The 25,552-nt window shown below is 41.0% G+C and overlaps 1 protein-coding gene across 1 annotated transcript in view; it reads right to left on the reverse strand.

Moving 5' to 3' along the window:
• SULF1 (sulfatase 1) overlaps window positions 1-25,552 on the reverse strand; it is a 63,005-nt gene that overhangs the window by 22,990 nt on the left and 14,463 nt on the right. Inside the window, exons 3-9 of the mRNA XM_035890109.1 lie at window positions 21,840-21,991; window positions 19,623-19,792; window positions 8,295-8,433; window positions 7,131-7,330; window positions 6,451-6,579; window positions 6,130-6,186; window positions 4,999-5,128 (exon numbers count right to left, since the gene is read on the reverse strand). Coding sequence (XP_035746002.1) covers window positions 4,999-5,128; window positions 6,130-6,186; window positions 6,451-6,579; window positions 7,131-7,330; window positions 8,295-8,433; window positions 19,623-19,792; window positions 21,840-21,991 — 977 coding nt within the window. The remainder of the gene's footprint in view (window positions 1-4,998; window positions 5,129-6,129; window positions 6,187-6,450; window positions 6,580-7,130; window positions 7,331-8,294; window positions 8,434-19,622; window positions 19,793-21,839; window positions 21,992-25,552) is intronic.

The following is a 25,552-nucleotide window of genomic DNA, read 5'->3' on the forward strand; positions in this document are numbered from 1 at the left end:
CAGGTAAATTCCTATGACTCAGACTGGTGGAGAGAAAAAGAATAAATACTTATGAATTAACTCATTAATTGCACATTTAGGTAAGGGAAGAGAGAAATAAAAAGTATTAATGAAAACACAGTTAACGTGCTTTTATTTGATATTTGCTAAGAATCCAGAAGTATTTAATGGACGAGAAGATGGACTGAGTTCAACAAAAATAACCTGCCAGAGGATTTAAGAGCAGCTTGCCTCTAAACCTCCTGAACTAACATATATTCTCAACTCAGGTTATTTCAGTGGAAACCTGAGAGGAGATTTGTGTCATGATAAGGTTGTATTAATCCAGAGAAACATTTGTTCACATGCTATTACTTCTGCTCTGTTGGAAAATTAAAAAAGTTTAGTTAAAAATTTGCACTGATTGTTTCCCATTTTAAAACAACATGTTGCAGATGGACAGATATTTCTGTACTGTGTACCTTATTACAGTAAAGCTGAGAGGGGAAATATGTACCAATGAAATATAAAAAAAGCCTGCAAACCATTTAAGTGCTAAACCCCGTCAATAGTCACTACTAAACCAACTGGGCCCAATCAGGTGACCTCAGTAAGTTACACCACATAAACTGGTGACAAATTTGGCTTATAAACTACAAAGGAAACCTCTGGTTCCCATCATAATTTCTCGAGCGCTCTCTGGGATGTGAAGGAGGGAATGCAAAGGAAACTTCTACCCCATCCCAAGCCCCAAAGCTGAGCGGCGAGCTGACCCCACTGCAGCTCCCTTTGCAGGGGGAGTGAACCCAGCCTGAGTGTGATGGGACTGGCTGTGCTGTGGGTCAGGGCAGGTCAACAGCTGGGTCAGGGTGGGAGCCGAAATCTAGTCTGTATCCAAATACGATATGGGCAGGTGGCCCATAACTCACAAGATGGACAAAGTTAACAGCACTTCCCAAGTTACAAAGCTGAGGAGAAGGAAGAAAACATGAAAGCCTCAAGTCCAGGTATTAAGCTAGCAAAAAATGAAGAGTATATTGAATTGCGGGAAGGAACATCTGGAGGTCATTTAGTCCAACCTCCTCCTCAAAGTAGGAACAACATTGCTAGGTTTTAAAAGTATCCCTGGATGGGCCTTCCACAGCCTCTTTGGGCTCCAGTGCTTAATCAGTCTTATGATGACATTTTTTTCCACACACCTAGTTAGACTTTCCATTGCTGCAACTTGTCTGTTGCTGATAGGTGTTTTGCTGTGCACCTCCAGGAAGAGCCTGGGTCTGTCTTCTCTCTAACTAGCCATTAGTACTTGAAGGAAGCAATTAGATTCCCCCTTTGCCTTCTGCTCTCCTGGCTAAACAAGCCTCCGCCCCTTCTCAGTACTTCCTGACCATCTCTGGGGTCCTCCACTGGACTTGCTCCAGTTTAGCGATGTCCCTCTGCTGATGGAGGGCCCAGCCCAAATGCAGCACTCCAGCTGCAGCCCACAAGCACCAAGGAGAGGCGAGTGATGGCTTCCCATGACCTTTTAGCTGTGCTCTTGCTAATGCAGCTCAGCAGGCACAGTCCTCTCCTCCGAAAAGGGCTCCATGCTGACCCAAGTTAATGACTTGCTCAGCATAACGCAAAAGTGAACATATCCACGCAGTTGTGCACATCTCGTTGATAGGTTCTCAAGGAGGTGAGTGAACTTTTGGGAACTGTCCTCGCATGAAGGGGATTATGAAAATAATAGCAAGGGGAAGGTGGACCACAATGAAAATGATGTAATCTGTCCATGGTGCTAAAAAATGTGTATAAAAAAAAAATCATGGTGAAAGTAGTTTAACTTAATTTTGCATATGCATTTTATAGCTATTTTTTCTTAATGAAAAATTTTTTTTTGGTAATCCATAAGCCTTAACTGATTTGCAGCTAAATGTAATCTGTAGTTTAAATTTCTTATTTCTTTTTGGCAAACTAATTTAGAGATTTAGAAATTATGGAATATTATAGCAATTATACAGATGTTTAATATTTTCTTTTTTTCCCATTTTTTTATGGTTACCTACTTTTGGCTAGACACTGGGCATAAAAAAAATTGAAATTTTCAAACTTTTAATTAAAGTCTTTACTATGCCGGCTTCTTTTTTTTTTTCTTGCTTTCTTTCTTTTTTCTTTTTTGTTTAGATGTCACTTATTAAATAGAAAATAGGCTGAAGCAACTATTTTCCTGAGTACCACACCCTTGGAGATTTTGGAACTAGCAGGTCTCAGGATCACACCTCATTTTAATGCAGGAGAACCAAATTTTCTTCTTTTTCAATCCCCAGTTGCGTTCTCCATTTCAAATGAACTAGATATTGACAAAAGTAAATTAAAATGAAGAACAAGCTCTAAATGTACTGGACTGTACATTGGTGTATTAATTCACCAAATGCTTATTCTTAGTTTCAGACATTTATCAGCAACTTCCCACAGACCAGTAATTTCATTACTTAACAAACTGTCAGCAATCACTCATTCTGTGAAGGTGATTTTAATTTAAGTGACGTTGACTGCAATCGGTTAGGGTAAATGTAGGAAGTATTATAGACCATCCTAACTAAAATGAAGATTTTCTATATATGCACCTATGGAATTTGAATTAAAGAAAGATACTAATCTCAAAAGATAAAACAAAGTTAAGACCCTTGTAACAATATTTCCTCTTTCTCTTTTCCAAGAGGTGCAAAATGACTAGGGGAAATCTGCTGGAAGAACCTCATGTTGAACTATGATGCCTCATACTGCACATAGGAAACCATCTGGCATAAGTTTCTTTAAGAACTTTTCTACATGGAAAAAATTCTGCGGACATTTATTTCACACTGCAATGCCTTGCTGAAGTTCATGTTATTTCCAGTGTCGCTCTTTAAATTCACACCCTTCCCATTCTACATTGACTTCCCTGCGAGCACTGCATACAGGCCAAGAAACTGGCCTTGCTCTGCCTGATGGGAGGTTTCTGTAGGCACGTTTAACTTCAGCATCCCTGCAAGAAGCCTTCAGGGTGTTAGAAGTATCAGGGACAACTTTGGGCTCTTTTTTTAAGAAAATAATTTATATACAGGCAATGCCTGAAAATTGGTCTTAAAAAGGTCAGTTCAGCCCTGTCCTTCATTCAGCCCCGAGGGATGGGCTCTGTGGAGCCAACATATCTCCTGCATTTAAAGGATCTTGATGGGAATTTGTAGGTGGGAGAGCTGCTATCAAACACCATTGCTCTTGTAAGCTCCTTGCTGAATCAAGGCTTCCTCCTCCGCCCTTTGATCAAACAGGATCCAGCAATATGGGATGGAAAGACAAGTCTACTGCAGTGGACCGGGAACATGGCTGTGCGCAGTGTTTCCTACTGCTTCAGTTGTGATATCTGGTCAGGATACTTAACATTTTCTATTCACATGTGGAAAAGTAAAGCTATTCCAAGCCTGGCTTTTGGCATAAGAGGTAATAAATATAAGAAATAATTGCAAAGAAAATATTTTGGTATTTTAAAACTAAACATTTTAGCGTCTAACAGTCTAAATGACTCCATTGATCTCCTTTAGTTTTTATAAAAATGTTCACTTTTTCAAATTTAATCTCTGTTTAAAATGGCAGCATTTGAACTCCTGCAAACTTTGCTCTTGGGTGAGGCCATGACATTGTGTATAACTCTTCAAAAGCAGCCACGTTTAAGGAGCATGTGTGAGGTGAGAGCTGTGGCAGAGGACATGACCGAGGATGTGCCAGCCAAAACATACTCCAGTCCAATCTGGGATTAACTGAGATTTACTGTTACACTACGCTCTAATGAACAAGAAGGGTAAAAGTAGGGACGGAGCATTTCTTTAGGTGAGCGAGCTCTCCCCCAGTGCCCTCCAGTTTGTCGTGCGGAGCTCCACCTGCCCCGGGTGAAGCGCCATGGGTGGCTGCAGATGGAAGCAGAGCACAGTGAGGCTTTATGTGCCCGTTCAAAACAGCTTACCCGTATCTCAGTGCCAGGCCTACGGCCGGCTGCAACGGCCTGAGAGCAAACATCTGAGGGAAAGACACAAGAGCCTGCCTGGGAGAAATCGCCTCACACTCCTCTGGGGAGGTGTGTGGGGACAGGGGTGGAGGGGGAGGATGGCAGGGAGGGTGCGAGCTGCTGCCTGGGCCATACAGCTCCCTTCCACATCTCCCCAGTGAATTGATCTTCATGTGTTACTGTAGGTATATTTGGAGTCAGATTCACTTTTTCTTAATTTAACTCCCTCCCTGTATGCACACAACAGAGCTGCAGGTGTCAGCGTACAAGCCAGGGGTGCAGCAACTTCTGGTTTTGTGAGCAGGCAATTAGACCTTTGTATTAGTAAGGCATTATGTCATTAAGACTATGAGATCTTAAAGGTCTTTTCCAACCTAAACAATTGTATGATTCTATGATTCTATAAGAAAAAGTAACGCCTGGGTATGGGTATCACTGTCTGATTCCTTACAGTGACCTTAAACAGCATGCATTTCTGAGCAAGGGGACCCTTCCGTTAAAGGTGTTTCAATAAATCATAAAGCATGATGATTACCAAATGTGTTGCCCAGTTGTTCATCCCAGCAAATGAAGTCAGATGTAACCATAGGACTAACCAGTTTGCTTGAATAATTCTGAATTAGCCCAGTGAGTACAAGCTTTCACTGCTCAGAAAGGTTCTCTCCCTTATTCATAATTATAATTGAATTACCTTGCATATTTAGCAATACGCTGAATCAAAGAAAAAGTAGTCATCTAATATTATATTTGACCATGGGAGTTTTACCATAAGACTGTACTGAGACAGCAAACTAAGGACCAGCCCTCCACCACCTTAGAATGGACCATTGCTTAGAGCAATTTGTGTCTGGGTTTCTTTGCTCTAAAGATATTCAGAATAATGGTCTTTCAGCTATCTTCCAAATGCCATATTCTTCAAATTCTTTTGACTCATAGTGGAAAATAGGTATTTCCCTGTGGCACATAGAAGGTTGCAGTTGTTTATAACTTACCTGTCCTGGTTGTTCACAGGCTGTCTGGTATCTTGCTTGTTGGCATAATTCTTTTACTCTTTCATATTTTGGTAGTTGATTAGACTGCTGAGTGTTTTTGTTGGGTTCCTCCTTCTTGCGTAGAAATTTGCTTTAAAAAAAGTAAAGTTGAGTATTTTAGATTCAGTATTCTAAACTCTGGAGATGGTGAATTTAACTGGAAAAGCAAAGCTACTTGAAGATTTAATGTCTTCTCAGGAAAAAAAAGATCCCCACATTTCTGTTATTGACCTTCAATGTAGGTCATGTAGTGAAAACAAGGCTCGGGTGATTTGCTGGAAACTACCCAAAAAGAAATAAGGGCTGCTGAAATATGTCTAACTGATACAGTTCAGCACCATTCATACATAAAACCATGTTCTTTCACAAAGCAAAGCATGCTGAAGCACACTCGCCTCTCTGGAAAGCCGAACCGAAGAGACTAAAGGGCTTCCATACTCATTCAGCACTAGCTTTGCTATATCTTATATATTACAATGTGTCTTATATGCACTGGTTTGTACTACATCACACAAGATTTCCATAATCTGTAAAGCCGTAAAGGGCTACAAGGAAATTGCTGTAAAATTTTTACTCAGAGAAAATTTTCACAGCAGTAATTGGCAAGGTGAGAGGGTGTAAAGAGGTATCAGTGAAAAGAGGAGCAGTTACAGTCATGATTCTCATTTACACATAAGTCTTTTCTTAGCTAGAACAAAAATAATGCTTCCAAGATGTGATGGAAAATACAAAATAGTTGATAAGAGGATCCTGCACAGCTGGATTTGAAGCAGAGATTTGGAAAGAAAAGGAGTCAGATAATGACATAAGTGGTCACAAGTACAATGTTAGAGAAAGAGGAGGTACAGGCTAGGAGAGTGGCCAGAAAAACATGCTTTCAAGCTTCTTCAGAGGCAGGGATTTGGGAGCACAGCAGCTTGCAAAGCCAGTGGTGGGAAACTAGCAAACAAGTCAGGCCTGTAAGTTTGCTTGCAAAATTTACTACTTTGTTGACCATAAAAAGCAAGAGGAGGGAGCAGAAAGGAAAGCGTGTACAGGAGACTGTTCCCAGCAGGCAGGCTCTCCCAGAACTCTCTCACCCCTAATAATTACCCTCTTTCCACCAGAAATGTGTCACGCCAAATTTTGGTCTTCTTGTTTGTTCGAAACCTGAAAGCAAAATAATAATATTTACTGCTGGCACCTATGTACAGCACTGCTAGTGTTAACAATTTATTTTTGAAAAAACACCTCTCCACTTACATATACCTGCAATTTTATAGATGTGCTATTTAAGAGACTCTTCAAATGTGAAAGCTGTGGTTGTTCCATGACACAGCTCATTTTCACAAAATCTTTTTCCACGCAGCTGTTGATTTACTCAGATGTTTGCTTCTGAATTGGCTAAAAAAACCCCAACATGCTGGGACCCACCTGTTTCCTGGTCTCTCCAAGTCCAGAAGCTTTAGGACAGATTTGCCATCCATATCCGGAGGTGTGTCAAGACCTGCTATATCCAGAATTGTTGGAGCGAGATCAATATTGAGAACTATCTGAGGCACTCTGCAAATCAACAGAAAAGGTCATCGTTGGCATGTGTTCAATATGTAAGTCTTTACATTCTCTTGGAAATAGAATGGTAATTAATGTTTATCAGGGCTTTGAAGATGTAAAGCTCTACAGAAGAGCTAAGTTTAGAAAATCCCCTTTGAAGGCTGCAGTTCTGAGAATGACAGGCCAGTACTGCAGACCGTCATCCCAAAGGAAAAGCTGAGCACAACAAACCAAGGAGGTGCAGTGTCTCGTTGACAATAAGGGCATGACGCCATCCATTCTGCTAACCCAGAAGGTGAGCAGTAAAGATGAGCGCCTACTTTTTAAAAACAAAACCCAAAGCCAAACCTTACAGGACTACACATTATACAACTTTCTAATCTGCATTATGACTTATTAATAATATGCAAAATGAAAGAAGTGCCTCTTTATAAGAGTCATTGCTCTACAATAATAGGGCATCCTTTATGAAATGAAACTGGACAGAGTGATAATTACATGCTCTTAGAAACATTTTACATTAGGTTCAACAACTGTGCTAGAGACATAAGAGAACGTACACTGATCCCGGCTCTACGCTTGGACCACGAATAAAGAAAGGAACTCGAATATCAAAGTCATATGGCATTGACTTCCCCTTGACCAGTCCGAACTGTCCAATATGGTAACCATGGTCAGCAGTGTAAATAATGTAGGTATTTTCCAGTTCTCCCATCTCTGCAAGCATTTGGTATAACTGCAACACAGCATAGGAAAAATACTGAATGAAATGTAGCAAAACATGGTTTGCGCATAACCATGTATAACTATCATTTTACTCCCTTAAATACACAGAATCATACATGACATCAATGAGTTCATTGAAACAGACATTCTGGGGATGGGCATTTTTACATGTCATCTTTACTGTGCTGTTAAAAAATTCAACTTACCAGTTCAATTTCACATTTGACAGAAGGGAAAATTAAACAGGTCCAGAAAATTAAAATAGCAAAATGTGTTGCATAATATGGTTGCATTAGGATGTTCAAAAGTCAGTGTGTACTCAAACACAACTTGGGAAAAATGTCTGCTACATCTTTAGGGCAAATGGTACTCAGCTGTTATTTACTGTGTTAGTCTGCAACTCTCTCATTCCTTACAGTTGTGAGCTTGGGAAAAGGCTGTAAATTTTTATTAAAGTTTAAGAAATATCTCTGGGGGAAAATCTTTGGTCATGGCACTTGATTTTTGAACAAAAAGTCATGCAAAATACACCTAATAGTTCATGTATCATGTTACCTGCAATTAGCTGTACACCGCGTTGTCTAATGTCTGCAAACACTAGCAGACTGACACCTGAATTTCTGTGATTTGCCAATTCCCAGATTTCAGCTGAAGGCTCAACTGTGAAGGGAGTGTGTGAAATGAGTGGATGTTGTCATGTGTCCACCTGTGTCTATCCATGTGTACATGCAGGTGATGCATTTTCTGTAAATACCGGGCTTTATATTAGGCCCAGTGACATTTCCCTTTTAAAAAATCATCAGTTTATTCACCCAGCAATTGAAAGAAGCAAGTGAGGAGCTTGGCACTACGTTGCAGAGAACATAAAGAGAATTCATTTCTACTGAGGATATGTGGAGTAATTCTTTGTAGCCCAGGGGCTTTCCCCAGGCTGTGGTTGGTGAAGGTAAAGAAAGAATTCATTTAATTTTGTAATCAACTAATAAGATTGTATTCACAGTAGTCTCTGACATCAGGGTCTGAAGTCTTTTGCGCTGCAAGACGTTTGTAAACTCCATGTGGATAGGCAGCATGGGCCCTGTGTACTGCATGATCCAGTGCTTATCCATGTTTGGTGCATAGTTATAGCTGGGAGTGCTGGGAGGAAAAGAAAGGATCTGAAATGTTGTGCAGCATCACAGGCATCAGAGGAAGGTGGGAACTACTCTAACACAGGAATAGCCAACAAACAGTTAAATCACATATTCCATGTAGTAGCTGGTATTTCTAACGTAAAATATCACAAACATTTCAGTCGTTTCCAAGCTTCATTGGTTCATACATTACATCCTCAACATTTTTTAACTACTTGCTTCCTGAGCAATATTTGGGATACGCCAAACAGGTTAAGATTTTTTCTCAAAAAAATCTGTAATCATTAAAAATGCTCAGCTGAATGATGCATCCCATAAAGATAGGTAGAAAAATTAAGAAAGGCAAGGATCAAAGATGAATACTTCCCCTTAGTATTAATGTAAATTGCCCTGATGCTTCCAGTGGGAAAATTACCTTTATTTTAGCACAAGTTCATTGAAACTCACAACAAAGATATTTTCCTGTGGAATAAAGAAATTTAGCAGTCAGTATTAAGATAAGAAGAGTAACACCAGTGTTAGCAGTTTTCAAGATGCCCCAAAGTGCGAAAGCACTGACTTTTTTCTCCTCCCCATCACCAAGGGCAAGTGCAGGCATTGCCAGGACCCTGAGTACGCCTGGGGCTGGCTGCCTGGGCACAGGGACAGCTCTGATATGAAGCCACACTGTAGCCTTGAAGAAGGAAGATGAGAAAGTGCTGCAACCAGCACTGCTGACTCCAGACCCACATTCAGTCTCCATCATTTGCCCTTGGCCCTCACCTGAGCTAGGTCCCGGTGATGTCTGATGATGTGGTAGATGTGCAAATTCTGCCCATACCGAAATAATATTTATTTATCCACTAAATACTGTTGAGGTGGTTTTTTTCTTTATGTGAATACAAAGCACAGTGCATCACCAGCATAACATGAACTATGACAATAATATTGAACTAATACTGCTATCGATACTAGTACTAAGAAGAAGTATGTCACAGAGTCCTACTGAAGCAAAGAATGATGCATTAAGAATTCGCACAAATGTCAAAGGAAAGATTTAAGAGAGGTGTTCTATCCACAGCCAGTGAATTTTTGAAGGATATCATGTAAGAAACAAGAATATGTTCACAGATGTATTCTCTCTGAAGAAAAGGTACTGCAAAAAATATACCAAGTAAATTTGCTGTACAGTTATGCACAATAGAAAAGCTTTCCATCAACCATGTTTTTACACCTATCATACGTGACAAATAAAAGGTGAAGCGAAACCAAACAGAATCCATGTCCCGTAACAGTTTCTCCTATGTATGACTCCTTTCCTTCTCTAACACTTGCAGAATCTAGGCTTTGCTGTTTTGATGAAGTTTTTTGGGGTTTATTTTTTCCCCATTTCTAATGCACTGCAGTGCATGATACATGTATTGCAGCATTACCTTTGAAAAATAAACATAAATAGCAAATTAAAAAATGCTGTTGTGTGATTGGATTAATTTGATTCCTATGGTTCTCCTTTCAGTTTATAACAAAAATTCAATTCAGTATTAATTTACAGTATAGATACTGGTAATTTTAATATGTGCATTACCCAAAGGTACATTTTCCCCACAGAAATGTTTGTGTGTAGTTGTCTTTTCATAAGAGGTAGCACTGAACAATATCAGAACATTGTATACTGGTAACTTAAAGTCACACCTTTGACTAGTCCTTCATTTAGCTTTCATTTTTCTTGACATGGTTTTATGTGATCACAGAATGGTGGAAGCTGTTGCTTTTACTGAAGTGGTTGTTTTTACTGTATCAGCTATAGTACGTAGTATAGTATCAGTATAGCAGATACATATATCAACTATATATTCTGAGGTTAAAAATTGGCTGAATGGACAAGGTAATGGCCTGCTAGTCAGTTGCAATAAATTAATAGACCCCACATTTTCACTGGAGACTATTTTTGAGAATTTAGGTTGGATTTGAGAAGTTCATACAGCTAGTTTTGACTAAACTACTTAACCATTAGCATCAAGGGAAAGCAGAAGTGAGACAATGTTAGCTCAGGATTTGTGAGCTTTTCCATGAGTGCTTTATTCCTAAGAAGTATGGAAAGCTTAGCAAAGACGAACATAAAGTGAAATTCCTTTTCTGCTGGAAATTCTTTTATTTCAGGTGAAAAAGTAAAAATGTTGACATTTCCCATGGTAGAAGTCCAATTTTTTAAAGGAATGTTTATACTACTACAAAATTAATACAACTGAACCCAGGAGCACAGTCCTCTAGGTTGTTGGCTAGCCAGCAGCCCTAGGAGATGGACTGATGGAGCCCTAAACCTTGAAGAAGCAAGTCTTAGGAGTTTCGGTCACCTATCAGTTATTAGGCACATTGACAGAAAAGAAGCTTATTTCCAGTGCAAACTTCTCTCCCGTTTCTTTGGAAGTTTGTCAAACGAGGTGTTTTCCCATGGAAGAGCTCTGTTTTGATTAATCAGCATTTTCCAGCAAAACCCTGCTTTTTTTTTTCAGCAGGCTCCTGAGTGCCCCCGCCACGGAGGGATGAGGTGGCTGTGAGGCGCGCTCGGCCGGCAGAGCCGTGACGGCCTGCTGCTGTGCCGGGAAGGAAAGCCAGCTGCTGAAGCAGGCTCAGGTCTCGTGTTCCCAGGCCATTGTCAGAAGCCTCCTCCACATAATGGATAGTCTTTAAAAAGCAGCACTCAAGGGTTTAGCAGGGCCGCTAAAACCTTTCACAGACACTTTCCAAATGCATTTTGAATTTTCTGGGTGAGAAATGCAGTAGGCAGAGAGTGAGCAGAATTTTCCTCCCAGACAATTCAAGGAACAGCGACTTCTGTGAAATATCCAGTGCCAGTGGCTGATGGAGAAATGTGAAACAGGGGTCCAAAGTGGAGGAGAAAGAGTACTAGGGAAGAGACAGAAAGGAATCCAAAAACCACAGCTCATCTATGTTCCCTGCATGCCCCTGTTTGCTGTGCCTTGCAGAAATCCACCAGAATGGCACTGCTTGCCAGGTACAAGGTCTGACATTGCCCTCAGATCTGTCAGCCTTTTTTTTTGTTGTGTAAAACAAACAAACACAAGAAAGGTGAATGCTCGGGATTTCTGAAAACCTTTCCAAGCAGACAGAGCTCTTCCTGTCAGTGTTAACTGTTTATCACATTTCTTTCTTGAGGCAGTTGGAGATATCAACTGAATGTTCAACTGTTATAAGCCCTTGAAAGTCATCATGGCACAGTCTGTCACTGTTTCTATTATTCCATTTTTGGGAATGGCTTTGCTCTGTATTGACAAGTACTGCTGTAAAGTAACACCAACATCTACATTCCCTTGATTCCTCTTAGCACTGGTAATATAAGATTGCAAATACGTATCATGTCTTCTACTGCTTCTTCTCAGTCACCTTGTCTTGAGGACAGTTGTCGATCCACAATCAGCAGACAGTGCCAGGTACCCCATATTGTACTCAGGTTGTCCATGACCTCTAAGTCTGGCAAGGAGCTACTGCTCACCTGTCTGTCAGTCTCTGCTGGGCTGCCCCTGAACAGCTCAGATGCTGCCCCAGAGTGCAGTAAGGAGCAGTTTCTGATTTCAAGGTCATTCTTGCTAGCTGGTTGGCAAATAGTAAAGCACTTAGACTTCTGAATGTGTGCCCGGAGACTAACTGAGAGTTCATTTTACATGCTACAAAAATAGATAACATGAAAAAGTGCTCCCCTTCGTGTAGGTTGGTTCTAAAATGACCAGCAACATACTACATGAATATTAAATCTGTAGAGAGGGTAAGGATTGAGAGAGCTAATGATTAGTCTACTAAAAAGGTACAGTATTTGTTATCCTTGTAGACTATACTACCTTGGGAAAATCTAGATCACTCAGTTGCTCTCTTACATTCGTCCGACACATACTATGCAGAACTTACTACACAGAGACTTCTCGGCACTGGGCAGGACACTGGCAGATGTCAAGTTCATAACATTTCAAACTGATACCTTCAGTTTAACTAACAAAAAAAATCCCAAATACTTAACAATAACAGACACTGAACCCTGTCAGGCACTCTCCCATAAATGCATTCTCAGAATGAGAAAAATAAGACACCCTGAGATTTCTTAATCCTTCACCTATGTGAATAAATTTATTGAGAAATCATCCCATTTTATGTGCACATTTGAAAAAACCCGAAAAAGTAAATTAGTATTAGTCTTCTCTAGCCTTAGGTTGCAAGTCTCATCAGGAAAGGGATGACTTGTGTGATTCGAGTACTGTTAGCACTTAATGTTTCTGCATCAATGTGCGTCATTTTATTCACGCTACATCACGGAAATTGCATTCACTGTCTATTTACCAACTGTTAAACTGCAGCAAGAAAGCCCACAGTGGTGATAACAAAGAGTTCTATAGGTTATGGAAGGATTAAATATCTATAAGCACTAGTATACTTTTCTCCTTGAAGAAAGATTCATCATGAAATCTATAATTTATTTATCTGGAAGCACTAGTTCAAATAGATACTTAAAGTTATGTTGAGAGGAAAGGAATTATATTAGCATTCAGCTTTGTGGCCTGAATCCAAAAGGCCTCAATAACCTTCAGTTACATGAACATTCAGCAGTTCATATCACACATTTTAATTACTCTTACTAACAACATATTTACTATATTTGTAAATTTAAATTTGAAGTTTAGAAGGGAGAATGTATCTTATTTGGCTTCTAAAGTACTGCAATAACTCCAAGTTAGACAAGAAATGAAAAACCCAGCAACTCAAAACAATGGAAGCTTGTACTTGAGGACCTATTGAAATGCAGTCCTCAAAGAGCAGATCATTCAGAGATGAATTACTCTATCTTCTAATAGTAACTCATAAGTAACTAGTAAGGGCTTCCAGAATTCAGTGCAACTTTAAATTAACATTTATTTTCTAAAAGTTTGATCTAAATATATGCATTTCCATTTCAGATGGGTAAACATGGAAAGAAACAAGCACATTTACAAACATTTGTTGAATTGTTCGTACTAAAAATCTGCATTTGTCTCTATTTACAATCTCCTAATTACCTCCTGATTTATCCAACAAAAGAAAATTATGTTCACAAAAATATTGCCTAAAGATCTTGATTGCGAATAATTCCATAGAGTTCTCTGGGGTTTTTATCCCAGAAGTGTTTGGCTAATCTTCTGTTTGGATTGGGAGTCCTCCAGTTAGTGAAAATAATACAGTACTTATATGCCCCAGGAACATTTTTGTTTCATAAAAATAAAAGTCAACAACAATTTAAAATAATACCTATGGTAAAGCTCATTGTGAAAAAAGAATACTTTCTGTACAAAATTAACACCTATATTATTCTTTGAAATATGATTAGCAAACATTGCATAAGCAGTCATGTTTCTTCAGGAAAACAGTAAATAAACAAAGGAAGCAAATCCTTTGTTTCCAGGGAAAGCAGACTTCCAGATTTAGTCACTGTTCTTGGAAAGTAGGAAGCCTAGGTTCTGGGCAAACATAAAAGTCAAAAGACCGTGACAAGTGGCATGGTCGGTATTAATATGAAGTTGAATTTCACCATTCTGGGTCTATTTTTGCTGCCTTTTAAAAGGGGAATCTTTTAAACCCAGGGATATTCTATGTCTGGAGATGTGAGGTATGAAAGTTTCACTCCTGAACTGTAACACAACTGCTATATTTCAGAATGAAAAAGAAAAAAAAAGTTGTTACCCGTTAAATATAACACCTTTTTATTTTAGGAAAAATTATTCGCTGCTGCTGCTGCAGAATTTAATTGTGTAACTAGAAGCTTACACGTTTCTATATCGTGCTATTTCTTCTAGTCCTGTTTAAAGTCACACTTGCAATGATGTGCGTGATGATTTTGATCATTTTTCTCTAAGTCAGGAGTCCAAGTGGGCCTCAGGCCAGCCGTGACAGGACACACTGACATGTCAAGATTTATTACTGATGCAAACGTGTGATACTGCTCTGATGGGTAAGTGTCCACACTACAAGAAATACCACTGGCACTGGCAGATGTTTGAGACAGCCTCAGTGACTAGGAGGCACCCAAATGCATCCAGCTCACACCCCAGATTCGCAGTTAAGACTGCTCTGGGGATTCAGAAGGGCAACAGCATTGCTCTTCATGCTTCACTACTGCAAACACACTGCTACCGTCATTCAGCATCTTTCATACTATCTTTAAATGGAAATTTAAAGCTCTACCTTTCATATCATCTACCTTTTCTTACATTACCTTTGGGAAATTTCTGATCTCTTTCCAAATACCATTTCTAGCAGCTCCTCCTAAGATATTTAGCCTGGTAAGAGGATTGCTCCCAGGTAACCATAAAATCTGGTTGTCAGTCCTCCTGCCGAACCAAGGATCTTTAACTCAGCACAACCAGCAGTTTTTCAGATTTCCATTTTTTACATTCTTCAGTAAACCTGCCTCCCACAGATTTTTGCTTCTAATGTTTGTTTACTTCGCAGCTTATAAACAGCTTAGGTCTGATTCACAGTTCCCCTAAGACTAGTTCACACTGGAAAGTAAAGGGAAGTTAAAGTGCCAGGGGCCCTGAGCATAACTGAGAATTCAGGCTTTCATTAGAGCATCCTTTGAGTCAGAGCTTTCCTGCTCAGCTGCCTGATGGAACAAGATTCCCCTGTAACGGCTGCCAGGAACACCTAAGGAACCATCTCTTGTGTCATAGCTTTGTACTTAACAACAGCATTTCCAAAGGTCTAGCAACCCTGCTCCCCAACAGGTGATGTTCATTACCACAGCAAAAATCTATGTATTGCTTTCATCTGGTACATCTTCTCCAGTCCCATTTTCTTCTACCGAAATAACTTCATGCATTAGTATGATTTATTTTCAGAAAACATATTGTTCATTATGGTGATAGCAGCCAGCATAAACTTTCAGAAATATTTTTAGGGTGTCAGAAATAGGACAAGTCTTAAGGAGAGGAGAGGCGGGAGGGTGGGAGGGAGAATGGATGCTTAAAAACAATAGAGAGGGTCTGCTGCTTCCAGTATGATCTAGTCTGTTAAACTGGAGCTAATGACTATTAACACGGATCACTTAAAATTAATGATTAAACAGTGTACACATCATTACTTTTCTTGTCCATGAAAAATGTAAGATTTTTCATGCCACTCCAGCAGGCTGTTCGTGCTGAGGAGGACAGGACTATAAGGTAATGACAGCATGTAATTCTTCCTTTCCTTTTTGGCTTTGATGGTTTTTTCATAAATCTTATGGACTTTGCTACTGCTTTCATTTGATTTCTTCTTTGCTTGTTGTTGAGTGGGGAAATGAGACCAATGGACATTCACATTTGAGGGCAGAACTCTCCCTGAACTGAAGTATTTCCTGTCGTAGCTGCTCCCTTCTGCATTCACACAAGTGGAAAACTTCTAAACAAACTCCTGGTTAGTGTTTTTAAAAAAAATTTGTAAAGGCAGTACTTCAATCAAATGATAGGCACTTTATGAGCAAAGAAATGACACATAATTTAAGGGCCTGCTTCAGCTACTGTCCTTTTAAGCAAAACTTCCCCTCACATGTGGCTGACAGGCTATCTTAATCCTTGGTTTGTAGGTATAACCTTCCATCTCAGCTTGTAAAGCCAGCAAGCAGCTTTTGACCTGTTTTCCCTTCTTTGTTGGAGGTAGGCGTTACAGTAACATGATATAGCAACTACATTTTTAAAAACAAAATCCAAGGTCAGATGGCTGTCACCCAAGGTCAGAGAGAAAGAGATTGAAATGGTGCTTGACCACCAAGGAAGAAAAACTAAGGGTTAAATGTTCAAATTACACAAACCTTGGCAGGAGGGATTTTATTGTTCTTGTGCTGTTTTCACAGGGAGCACTGAATATTTCTGTGAGAACTGAACTTCTTATAACTTTTTGAGCATGTTGCTAATATTTTTGCTAGAGAAATCACTTATTTGGAGGCTTCAGCCACCCAGATTGGCAGTTTATCTTCAGTTTGTCTCATTTCTTAGTTTGCAGACTGAACTCTAACACATGCAGTCAGTCAGTGCAGTAAGAAACACAAAACAACCCAGCAAGGATCTCTCGAGGTCACTAGAGAAAAAGCTCTTTGCAAGAAGGTTGCCAAGAAATCAACAACACCAGAAGACAAGAAGAAGCACAGCTGAGGCTCATATTCTGGGCTATTTCACAAGCAGCCTAGCAAAGCAAGGTGTTGGTTGATGAGAATCTCAACATGACCTGGCAATGTGCAGTATGCTGGGCTGCATCAAAGTCAGGGTGGCCAGCAAGGTTGAGAGAGGTGATTCTGCACCTCTACTCTGCTCTCATAAGACCCCACCTGGAGTACTGAGGTCAGCTCTGGGGCCTCCAGTATAAGAAGGACATGGACCTGTTGCAGTGAGTCCAGATGATGGCTGCAAAGATGATCAGAGGGCTGGAGCACCTCTCCTATAAAGACCGGCTGAGAGAGTTGGGGTTTTTCAGCCTGGAGAAGAGAAGGCTGCGGGGAGACCTTATAGCAGCCTTCCAGTATCTGAAGGGGGGCCTACAAGAAAGAGGGAGAGGGACTTTTGACAGGGGCATGTAGTGATAGGACAAGGGGTAATGGCTTTAAGCCAAAAGAGGGTAGATTTAGATTAGATATAAGGAAGAAATTCTTCACTATGAGGGTGGTGAGGCACTGGAATAGGTTGCCCAGAGAAGCTGTGGATGCCCCATCCCTGGAAGTGTTCAAGGCCAGGTTGGATGGGGCTTTGAGCAACCTGGTGTAGTAGAAGGTGTCCCTGCTCACAGCAGGGGGATTGGAACTAGATGATCTTTAAGGTCCCTTCCAGCCCAAACCATTCTATGATTCTGTGATTCTATGATTCTATGATTCTGTGATTCTATTTAGACCCCACAAATCCATGTAAATAAAAATTAAATTACACAAGCACTCAAATGACACTAAGCCTGCAAATAGATAACTAGGATCTTTGCAGGTGACATGCAACCTGTATAAGGTGGAGAGGTCGTTAAAATTTTGGAAACTAACTAAGCCCATTGGTTCTAGCAGCACAAGCTAGAAAACAAGTAGGCTGAAAACACTAAGCAGCAAAAAGTGTCAGGAGCATGATAAACCAATGCAAGTTCCTACAAGAACTCTTTTGTCAGAAGACAGAGAGCACAGAGCCTAAAATGAGTTGCTTTGGCCTGAGGAGAGGTAGGGTGAGATACAATGATTCAGTGCTTTTCTTCCAGACACGGTCCCCACAGCTAAGCGGAAACAGTTTGAATCCTAACCTCCTGTATGATGGATGGTCCCCCAGCAAACAGGATGGCTTGCCTGAGGCCAGGCAATCTGTGACACTAAACGGGAAGCAATCTGTTGAACAGAGTGAGAACAAATAGATATAACTCTCTTGCTATGAAAAGGGGTGGTTGAAAGAAGACACAGGAGAGGTCCATTAAATTTGCTGTAGTTTTTGATGTAGTGGTTTGTAGTGATTTGATGTAGTCCAGTAAATTTGATATATTCCCCACAGGATGTGAAGTAGGGGACACTGGTGGCATGGGCAAGTTCCAGGTTTAGAAGGAAAGAAAAGGTGGTCTTTTGTCCCCAGTGACCAGGGTGACACTGTGGAACTTGTTGCCACAAGATGGTGAGGCTACCACCGCAGTTCGAAAAGAGATCAGACTGATGCAAAGAAAATGGGGCACAATGGCCTGGATGTTTCACCTGAACTGGTGATTTGCAGAAGCTGTAAAAATAAGGAAAAGGAATCTCTCTTGTTTTTTTTTCCCCCTAAGCATTCCCTGCTGCTTTCTGCTGAAGCACATAATTCCATATACTGAGTTGGAAAGATCTTTCATACAACCCAATATGACAAGTTCTGTTTGTTCATGTCTATCTTATTTCACATAAAAAGGTGATAATTATTCTTCAGGATAATTACTTGACAACCCTTTTCAAGTGAATATTTACAAACTAAAGTCACAATCTCATCATTTCTGTATACAGGTAGGAATTAGCCTGAATATCTAAATAACTATGAAACACTGCTGACTGGTTTACATTACTTGCAAAGACTAGCCTCAGGAATGTGGGATCACTGAGAACATAAGATAAGAAAAATATAGTTAAGAATGTAAGGTCAGGGAAAGTGGCATATCTAGGAAGTAGCCACCAATAAGAGGATAAAAAAAATACAAACTAACAAATATTTAACCATGTGCCATGAACAGCAATTCTTTTTCTGGCCCCAACTAGCGATCAGTTTATGCATGCAGTTTATGCAGTAACTGCTACTCCTTGCAAATTTGAACTAGTGAATGTGACTACAAAAATCATCCATTCGTGTGAGCTACTGCAGAGTGCCCAAAATGCAATTTGTAGACCACAGAGCTTTTCAACGGTGTGAGCTGATTCCTCCTCCTTTTCAGAGGCCAAATACAACCCAGCTAAAATATTTTATTATGTTTTTTTTTTCTGTGTGGAAGGAGGTGCAAAGACATTGTTTAAGCACAAATGGGAAGAGTGGTCCACATGCCCATAGTAGACAGGAGGGCGATGGAAATCTTCCCTGTCAACCCACAGTGAAGAAAAGGACCCAGAATACTGAAGTTGTCAAGCAAACTGTTAAATTCAGGACTATCCTCAGATTTTTACCTGGAGTTGGCCTCAGCTCTGGAAAGAAAGTGAAGAGTTCTTTTTTTTTATTATGGTATAATAACCAGAAAAGATTAAGCATGTTATTTAAAAATGCAGTCTAATAGGCTCTTTTAGGATCTGGCCAGTAGCTAGTCTATAACCAAATCTGGTGCACTCAAAAGCTACAAAAGGGTGTTTTTCCTCTCTGTGTATTCAGTGAGTTAGAGCCCAGGAAGCACATATCTTAGAGGAAGACGAAGGAAGTAATATCTTTCCAACAGATCCTGACCTGTGTCTACATATTTTCAGGGGATTGTAAGAAGCTGCCCTTACAAAGCCAAATACTGACCTTTTAATCTCCCACAACTTCCCAGGAGGAAAAGAGCTTCTCTCTGTTTTAATAATGGTCAGAGCTGTCACTCTCCTCCCCGAAAGGAGCAAGCACGGCAAAAGAAACAAGCAAACATTCATCACTTACTGTGGGTTGAATTCTCTGTCCCTACAACATCTCCATAAAGAAATACCTCACAAGAAGCAGATAGAAGGAGTGGGTCTGGCAGCGTGCGATTTTGACTTACATATGCTGTGAAGCGTTGGGGTAGAGCTCTGAGAACTGTGGTGCTGAATCCTCGGGGCCATGGGGTGCAGCGTGGCTGATGACCATCATTACGGGTCTATGGGGATATATCCTCTTAGACATTCTGAAGTAATTAATGCTCTCGTTAGTGATTAGGTCTGTGAAGTAGTCCTGGAACATACGATTAACACAAAGCAAAAGTTACAAAGTGCATGATTAATTAGATCACATACTATCATGTTATTATGTTATTTTCAAGTCCTCGTTAAAGCTCGGATCAGGAAGTAAAAACATACCATCAAAGAGATGTATGATTCGAGGCGGCATAGGGGAGACCGAACAGTAATTACTTTCTGAAGCAGCCAAGGCCACATAAAATGAGACAGTATTTTGCAAATCAGATACAACAGAAGGTATTAAGTAAATACGATTACTAGATTTTGTAATATAATGCTAAGTAACATTTAAAATGACAGACTATATTGGCAAAGATGTTTCTTAAATTTCACTGATAAAACACTTTCACAAGATAATGGCTCCTAACTGCAAGAAATCATTGACTATTAATATTGGGGGTTTGTTTACATAAACATTTCTTGCATGCTCTTTGTTCAGAGTGTACTTTTGCATATCTACAAAGTGGAAGAAAGCTACAACAGGCAACAGATTGCAAAAATCTTTATCAAAGAAATTGCAAATGTGAATGCAGGGAGCAGTTGAATTCCTGCAGGCTCTGTTCATTTAATTGTGCAACTTTAAGCAGTGCAGCTGCTGAGATTAAGGTTGTGACTCGCTAATAAACTGGCTTAACCCACAGCCAAGGTGGCAAATGGAAGCCTACAAGGGGAAGGGAGGAAATGGAACTAAGAAAGAAAAAAAAGATGAAAACTTAAATTAAACCACCTGCCACCTTGGAGCATTCACTGTTGGCCTGGAGGTCTAAGTGCGAGCTTCATTGAGAAAGTGCTGAGACAATGTTTGTAATTTCAGGCACTTCCAGGCATGACTAATCATATGTTGTGGATTCGAGGCCCTGAACAGCTGCAAAAGCAGAGCCTGAGGGACAAGGTCTGTGTCGCATGTCAGGGCTAGGACAAGCCAATCAGCTGTGACCTCCTCGCTCGCTGGCTCCCTGTCCCCGCTGCCCCTTCCCCTCTCCTGTAGCACGCTCGGAGCACGCACGGTAGCCCTGGCTGCTACAGCCCTTGCAGGGGTATGGAAGAGCCAGCAAGCAAGACCTTTTGGTGTATAACATGGGTAATGAGCGCGAGGCACCAGTGTTGTGATAATTTCTGGTTTTGTGGCCTGTTCAAGTGAAATGCCTCTGTGACTGCTTTCCCAGAGCACCCACTCCCCTCTTATTTGCCTATTTATTCTAGCTATATACACAGGGTGTGTAAGGAATGTACAACTAACCAATATTCTTGATTTTCTTTTTTTTTACTCTATACAAATATATAATTAGTATCATGTAATTTCTATGGGTGGGGAAATCAGAAACAGGCATCGTGAGCTTCCAATAAAATCTCATTACATGGGTCAGAAACCACAGCTGCAACATCTGTATCATCTTCCGTGAGCTACAGTCTGAGGAAATTCCAGATTGCTTTCCGCAGGCTGGAAAGTCTGCGATCTGTGCTCCTAAGCCTTTCCGAGAAACTTCACAGCAGTGGGCAGGTCACCTTGGCATACTTTCCAAACTTTGTCAAGAGCACAAACAAGTTCTGAAGTTTTCCAATGGCCATGTTCTCATGCTTATCTATTCTCATAGTCATATCCGGAGTCTGACACCACAGGCGCACAGCCTTTTCTTGCATGTGTGTTTGTGCTGTATAATGGAAAACAGCATTAACTAAGGGTTCTTATGTGGGTAACAACTGACAACACTAAGCTGACTTTAAAGTTCAGTAGTGCAAGGAGCACAACTAGCTTTGGGGAAGGCCTTTATTTACTATTTGCTTCTGCCACAGAACCATCACTTTCTAGCAGAGAGAGGGAGGGAGGAATCACCAGGCTGCACTGAGGAGCCCTTGGAAACTCTTCTGTTGTGCAATTAATATTCTAACATGGAAATTGATTTGCAGTGCCCTGGAGAGAAAATGACATCTCAATTTCTTGGTTGTAGTTGGTTAATTAATTAATTATCTGGTTAATTAATTACCCCAAAAGTGATTTTTATATGGATTAATGATGTAGCATTTACGTGTCTGGAAAATACCTTTGCATAATCAAATCCATGCTTCTCTTTGTTACCATTGCGAGAAATGGTGTAATTATAGAAGCGAGAGTTCTTCACTAATCCAACCCACTCTCTCCACCCAGGAGGGATGTAGCTGCCATTGTATTCATTGAGGTATTTCCCAAAAAAAGCTGTGAAGGTAAAAAAAAAAAAGAACACACACACACACACATGAGGCTTTGCAATCCAAGTCTTTTAGTCTGAGTCAAAAGCATGCATGAATGAAGATAAAATGTGTTAGAATGAGTCAGAGCTGCTTTATCAGAAATGTTCCTTTTATACCTTAGTGGGTTTTAAAATGAAAATAAGTTATTTCCAGTGTTTTTATGAGAGTTGAAAGCCTTCGTGACTTCAGGTTTTCTTCTTAATCTTTTGGAATCTAGTGCTCACGTGAAATATTTTGGGGTTATTTTTTCTAGAATAAGTATGTTTCTCTTGGTTTCCACTTGAAAATGGAATAAAAACTCAGTGCCCAGAGGAAACATCTGAGAAACACCTTGTGGTTTTAAGCAAGTACTGTGATGTTTTGGAGCTCAGCTTCTGACTTTTGAAAGTTTGGGCTTAGAAACCTGGCTATGTTTGCTGGTTTGATAAAAGCTCTGGGAAGTCCAGATCTCTGTCCCGCTGGGCCACGTTCGGGTACAGTAAGAGGGAATCCCCACCCTGCTTTGCTACCACAGCTTCCCTAGGGCAAAACTAGCAAAGAGACAAAGACTTGGAGGTCAACCACCTCTACCTGGCCTGCCAAACTAAGGTTTTTTTTTCCATTAGCTCCAGGTGACAAGTCAGAACTGACTCAGACTGAAACTTCCAGCCTTTGCCGTTGGGCTGGGGAGGGTTTGCAGGTGCTCCTGCCAATTCCTCTGGAAGGAAGTAAAAAGCAAAACAATCTCACAATGCAGCGGGCTCCCAGCTATCTGGGAGTTGTGGATTGCTTGCGCCAAAGATACACAGACACCAAAAGCTGGCCAACTGGCTCTGGGAGGGCGGATTAACGCTGGCAGGGTACCCTGGCAAATGTAGCCGTGTTGCTTCTAGGGACAGATGGGTATGGAAGCTCTTTAGCTGCTTGTGTATGGTCTTTGGCTTGGATAAAAAAGTCAGTTTGGATGGCTCTGCCCTGGTTTTCCACTGCCTGGAAAGTGTGGTGACAAAACACCTGACTGGGCCTGCAACTTGGATTTTTAGGGAATTTTTAGCTTCGGCTCAGTCCCAACAAGTTGCTGGGGTGTCTGAGGAACTTCACTGTTTGCATTTTTAATGTTCTTGAGGTTTACAGGCCCCTGGAGGGTACCCTGTGCCAGCAGTTCAGTCGCCCGTGTCCCCATCAGTCAGCACAAAGGTACACCTGGTGCTCACAAAATCAGACACCCCTGCAGAGGAAGGAATGAGAGACCTCTCCCTTTCCAGGGACAGAGCTCCTCTGGGCGATAGCTGCCCACCTCACCGCACCCCTCGTGCTATGCAGCCCCTGACCTCGCTGCCGGCCCCAGCTTGGCCAGCCAGACCTGCCCGTGGAGAGCTGCTGCCCAGAGACACTTCCTCAGCTGGGCATCGGGACACACGTCAAACCCCCAAACTTGTTTCCTGCTAGGAAATGAAATCACTTTGGAAAACCTCACATTCAACCTAGACACATTCAATCTAACCAAAAAAGCACATTTGTGGAAGGGCTTAAATAATTCAGATCTGACTGATGTGGGCATGGTGAACTTCCTGGGAAAACTGGTGGAAAATCAAAATGTTCATAATTAAAACTTGCCTGAGGCAACATAAATATGGTGCAATTGGATCATATAACTGCCAGCTGTCACTAACCAGAGGTTACAGTCATATATAATGTTACTTTCCTATACCATGTGGAATGTGACATATAAACAAGTCCTACAGACACTAGACCAGGCTTCCAGGTCTTCCTCCCACAGCCACTTAGAAAGCAATCCAGCTGCTCTCCTTTTTTCTCCTGAGGCCAACCAGAAGTCAAGAAGCTTGAGGTGAAGAGGGTAGCCGTGGGGAGGGAATATGTGCCCAGCGCTGTTGTCTCCCGGAATGGAAACCATACCTCTCCTCTAAGGCAGCCAAATTGGGTTAAACTCTCAGAGAGTCAGACGTCTAGGAAAAATGTAAGGGTAAAGGCTGAAATACTGTGGGAAGGGAAGCCAAGGAAACAGAAGAAGGGGAAGAGAAGTAAGAGAGAGACAACAGTGAAGAAAAGTATACGAGAGTGATGTGACCAAGGGAGAGGAAGCATTACTGAGCCAAACAAAATCAAGGACAGTCTGTGGTTACAAGGGAGATCTGAGGTCAGCCCTCCTGAATGCCATCCCAGATCCACCGGCAGCTACTGCATGACCTTGGGGAACCTCCGTGTGCTGTGCTCATCTGTAAAGGACTCTACTGCCAACCTGCCTCCCACAAAGATGAGAGGCTGTCAAGATGTGAAGTGGAAGTTATGCCAATTTATCATGTAGGATGGTTTGATAGCCCCACCTATAATTAAGATTGACTAATACTGAGACCTGAACTCTGCTATTTACAGTCTTGCCAGACTTCAGTCGTTCGTGATGATAGTTTCCATGCTATCTGACTCAGGCTGCATTTTGCTCTATGGAACATTTTAGCCAAACAGTTCAACAATTTCCAAGAAAAAGGCTAGAGAAAAACAAGTGGGTTTGCCCATTTAAAAATCATTGGCAAGCTTTTCTCTAAGAAGTTGTAGTGTCTGTTGGTTTTGATGTAGTGCCTTTGTAAATAACAGAGGTGGCTATGAAAATCTATCTCAAAATGGCCAAGCTCTGAAAAACCGTAGCACACAGATGATCAGGAAAGGCTTAACTTCAGCTTCTCAGTTTAATGTCACCATAGGGTGTTCCTTTATAGACCTGAGAAAGTCCCCACTGTTTCAGTTTTGGCACTAAAAGGAAGAACGGTCAGCTTCTTCCTCTCCTTCTCTCTTTTGTTATTCAGGCATTACGTGAGAGAAAGTCACCAGCATGAAATGCAGAGATGAAATTACCTGGAGCATAAGGAGGAGAAAAGAAAAACTGAATTTAGAAAAGGAAAGGGAGGTTTGGAGCTAGTGGGGGCCAATTCATTTTGGAATTTCCTTGCTTTAGATTACTTAATTTTCCAGCTTTAATAATGTTTTGTTAGCTCCCCTTTGGCCCCCCGAACCCCATATTTTGGTACATGTTATGAGACTTCACACTGACAGCCTGAACCATTCACCTTCATGTTGGCAATGATTTAGTGTTTTATCATAAAAATAATCTCAGAGCTGTCAAGTTTTAAGCAGCTCCTTGAGTGACAGTTTGCAGAAATAGATGTTTCCCCCTGTTGTAGAAGAAAGCAGTTCCCATGTCAAATGTACAGCGAAGCCCTGAATCCTAGTAGAAGCAGCAGTAGCCGTGATAATGGATCACATTTGCCAAATTGCTTTAACCAAGAGTGGTTTGTTGGTCAAAAGCTCAGGAGGATATGAGTAATTAGACAGATGAAGGGAAAAGACAGGCTTTTACTGAAACACAAGCGTTCAGTCCCTTCACCGTGGGATTTTTGGAGTACCACTGAGTATAGGATAGGGCAAGTGAGTCAGAGCTGGAGCCCAGCGCCAGCGGTTGGTGTCTGGCTCTTCACACTCTCAGTGAAGACAAGTGCCAGAGTAAAAGGAAAACACAGTAGTGTCCATGGGG

This window comes from Egretta garzetta, unplaced genomic scaffold, assembly GCF_000687185.1.
Source record: "Egretta garzetta isolate BGI_Z169 unplaced genomic scaffold, ASM68718v1 scaffold251, whole genome shotgun sequence".
NCBI lineage: Eukaryota > Metazoa > Chordata > Aves > Pelecaniformes > Ardeidae > Egretta > Egretta garzetta.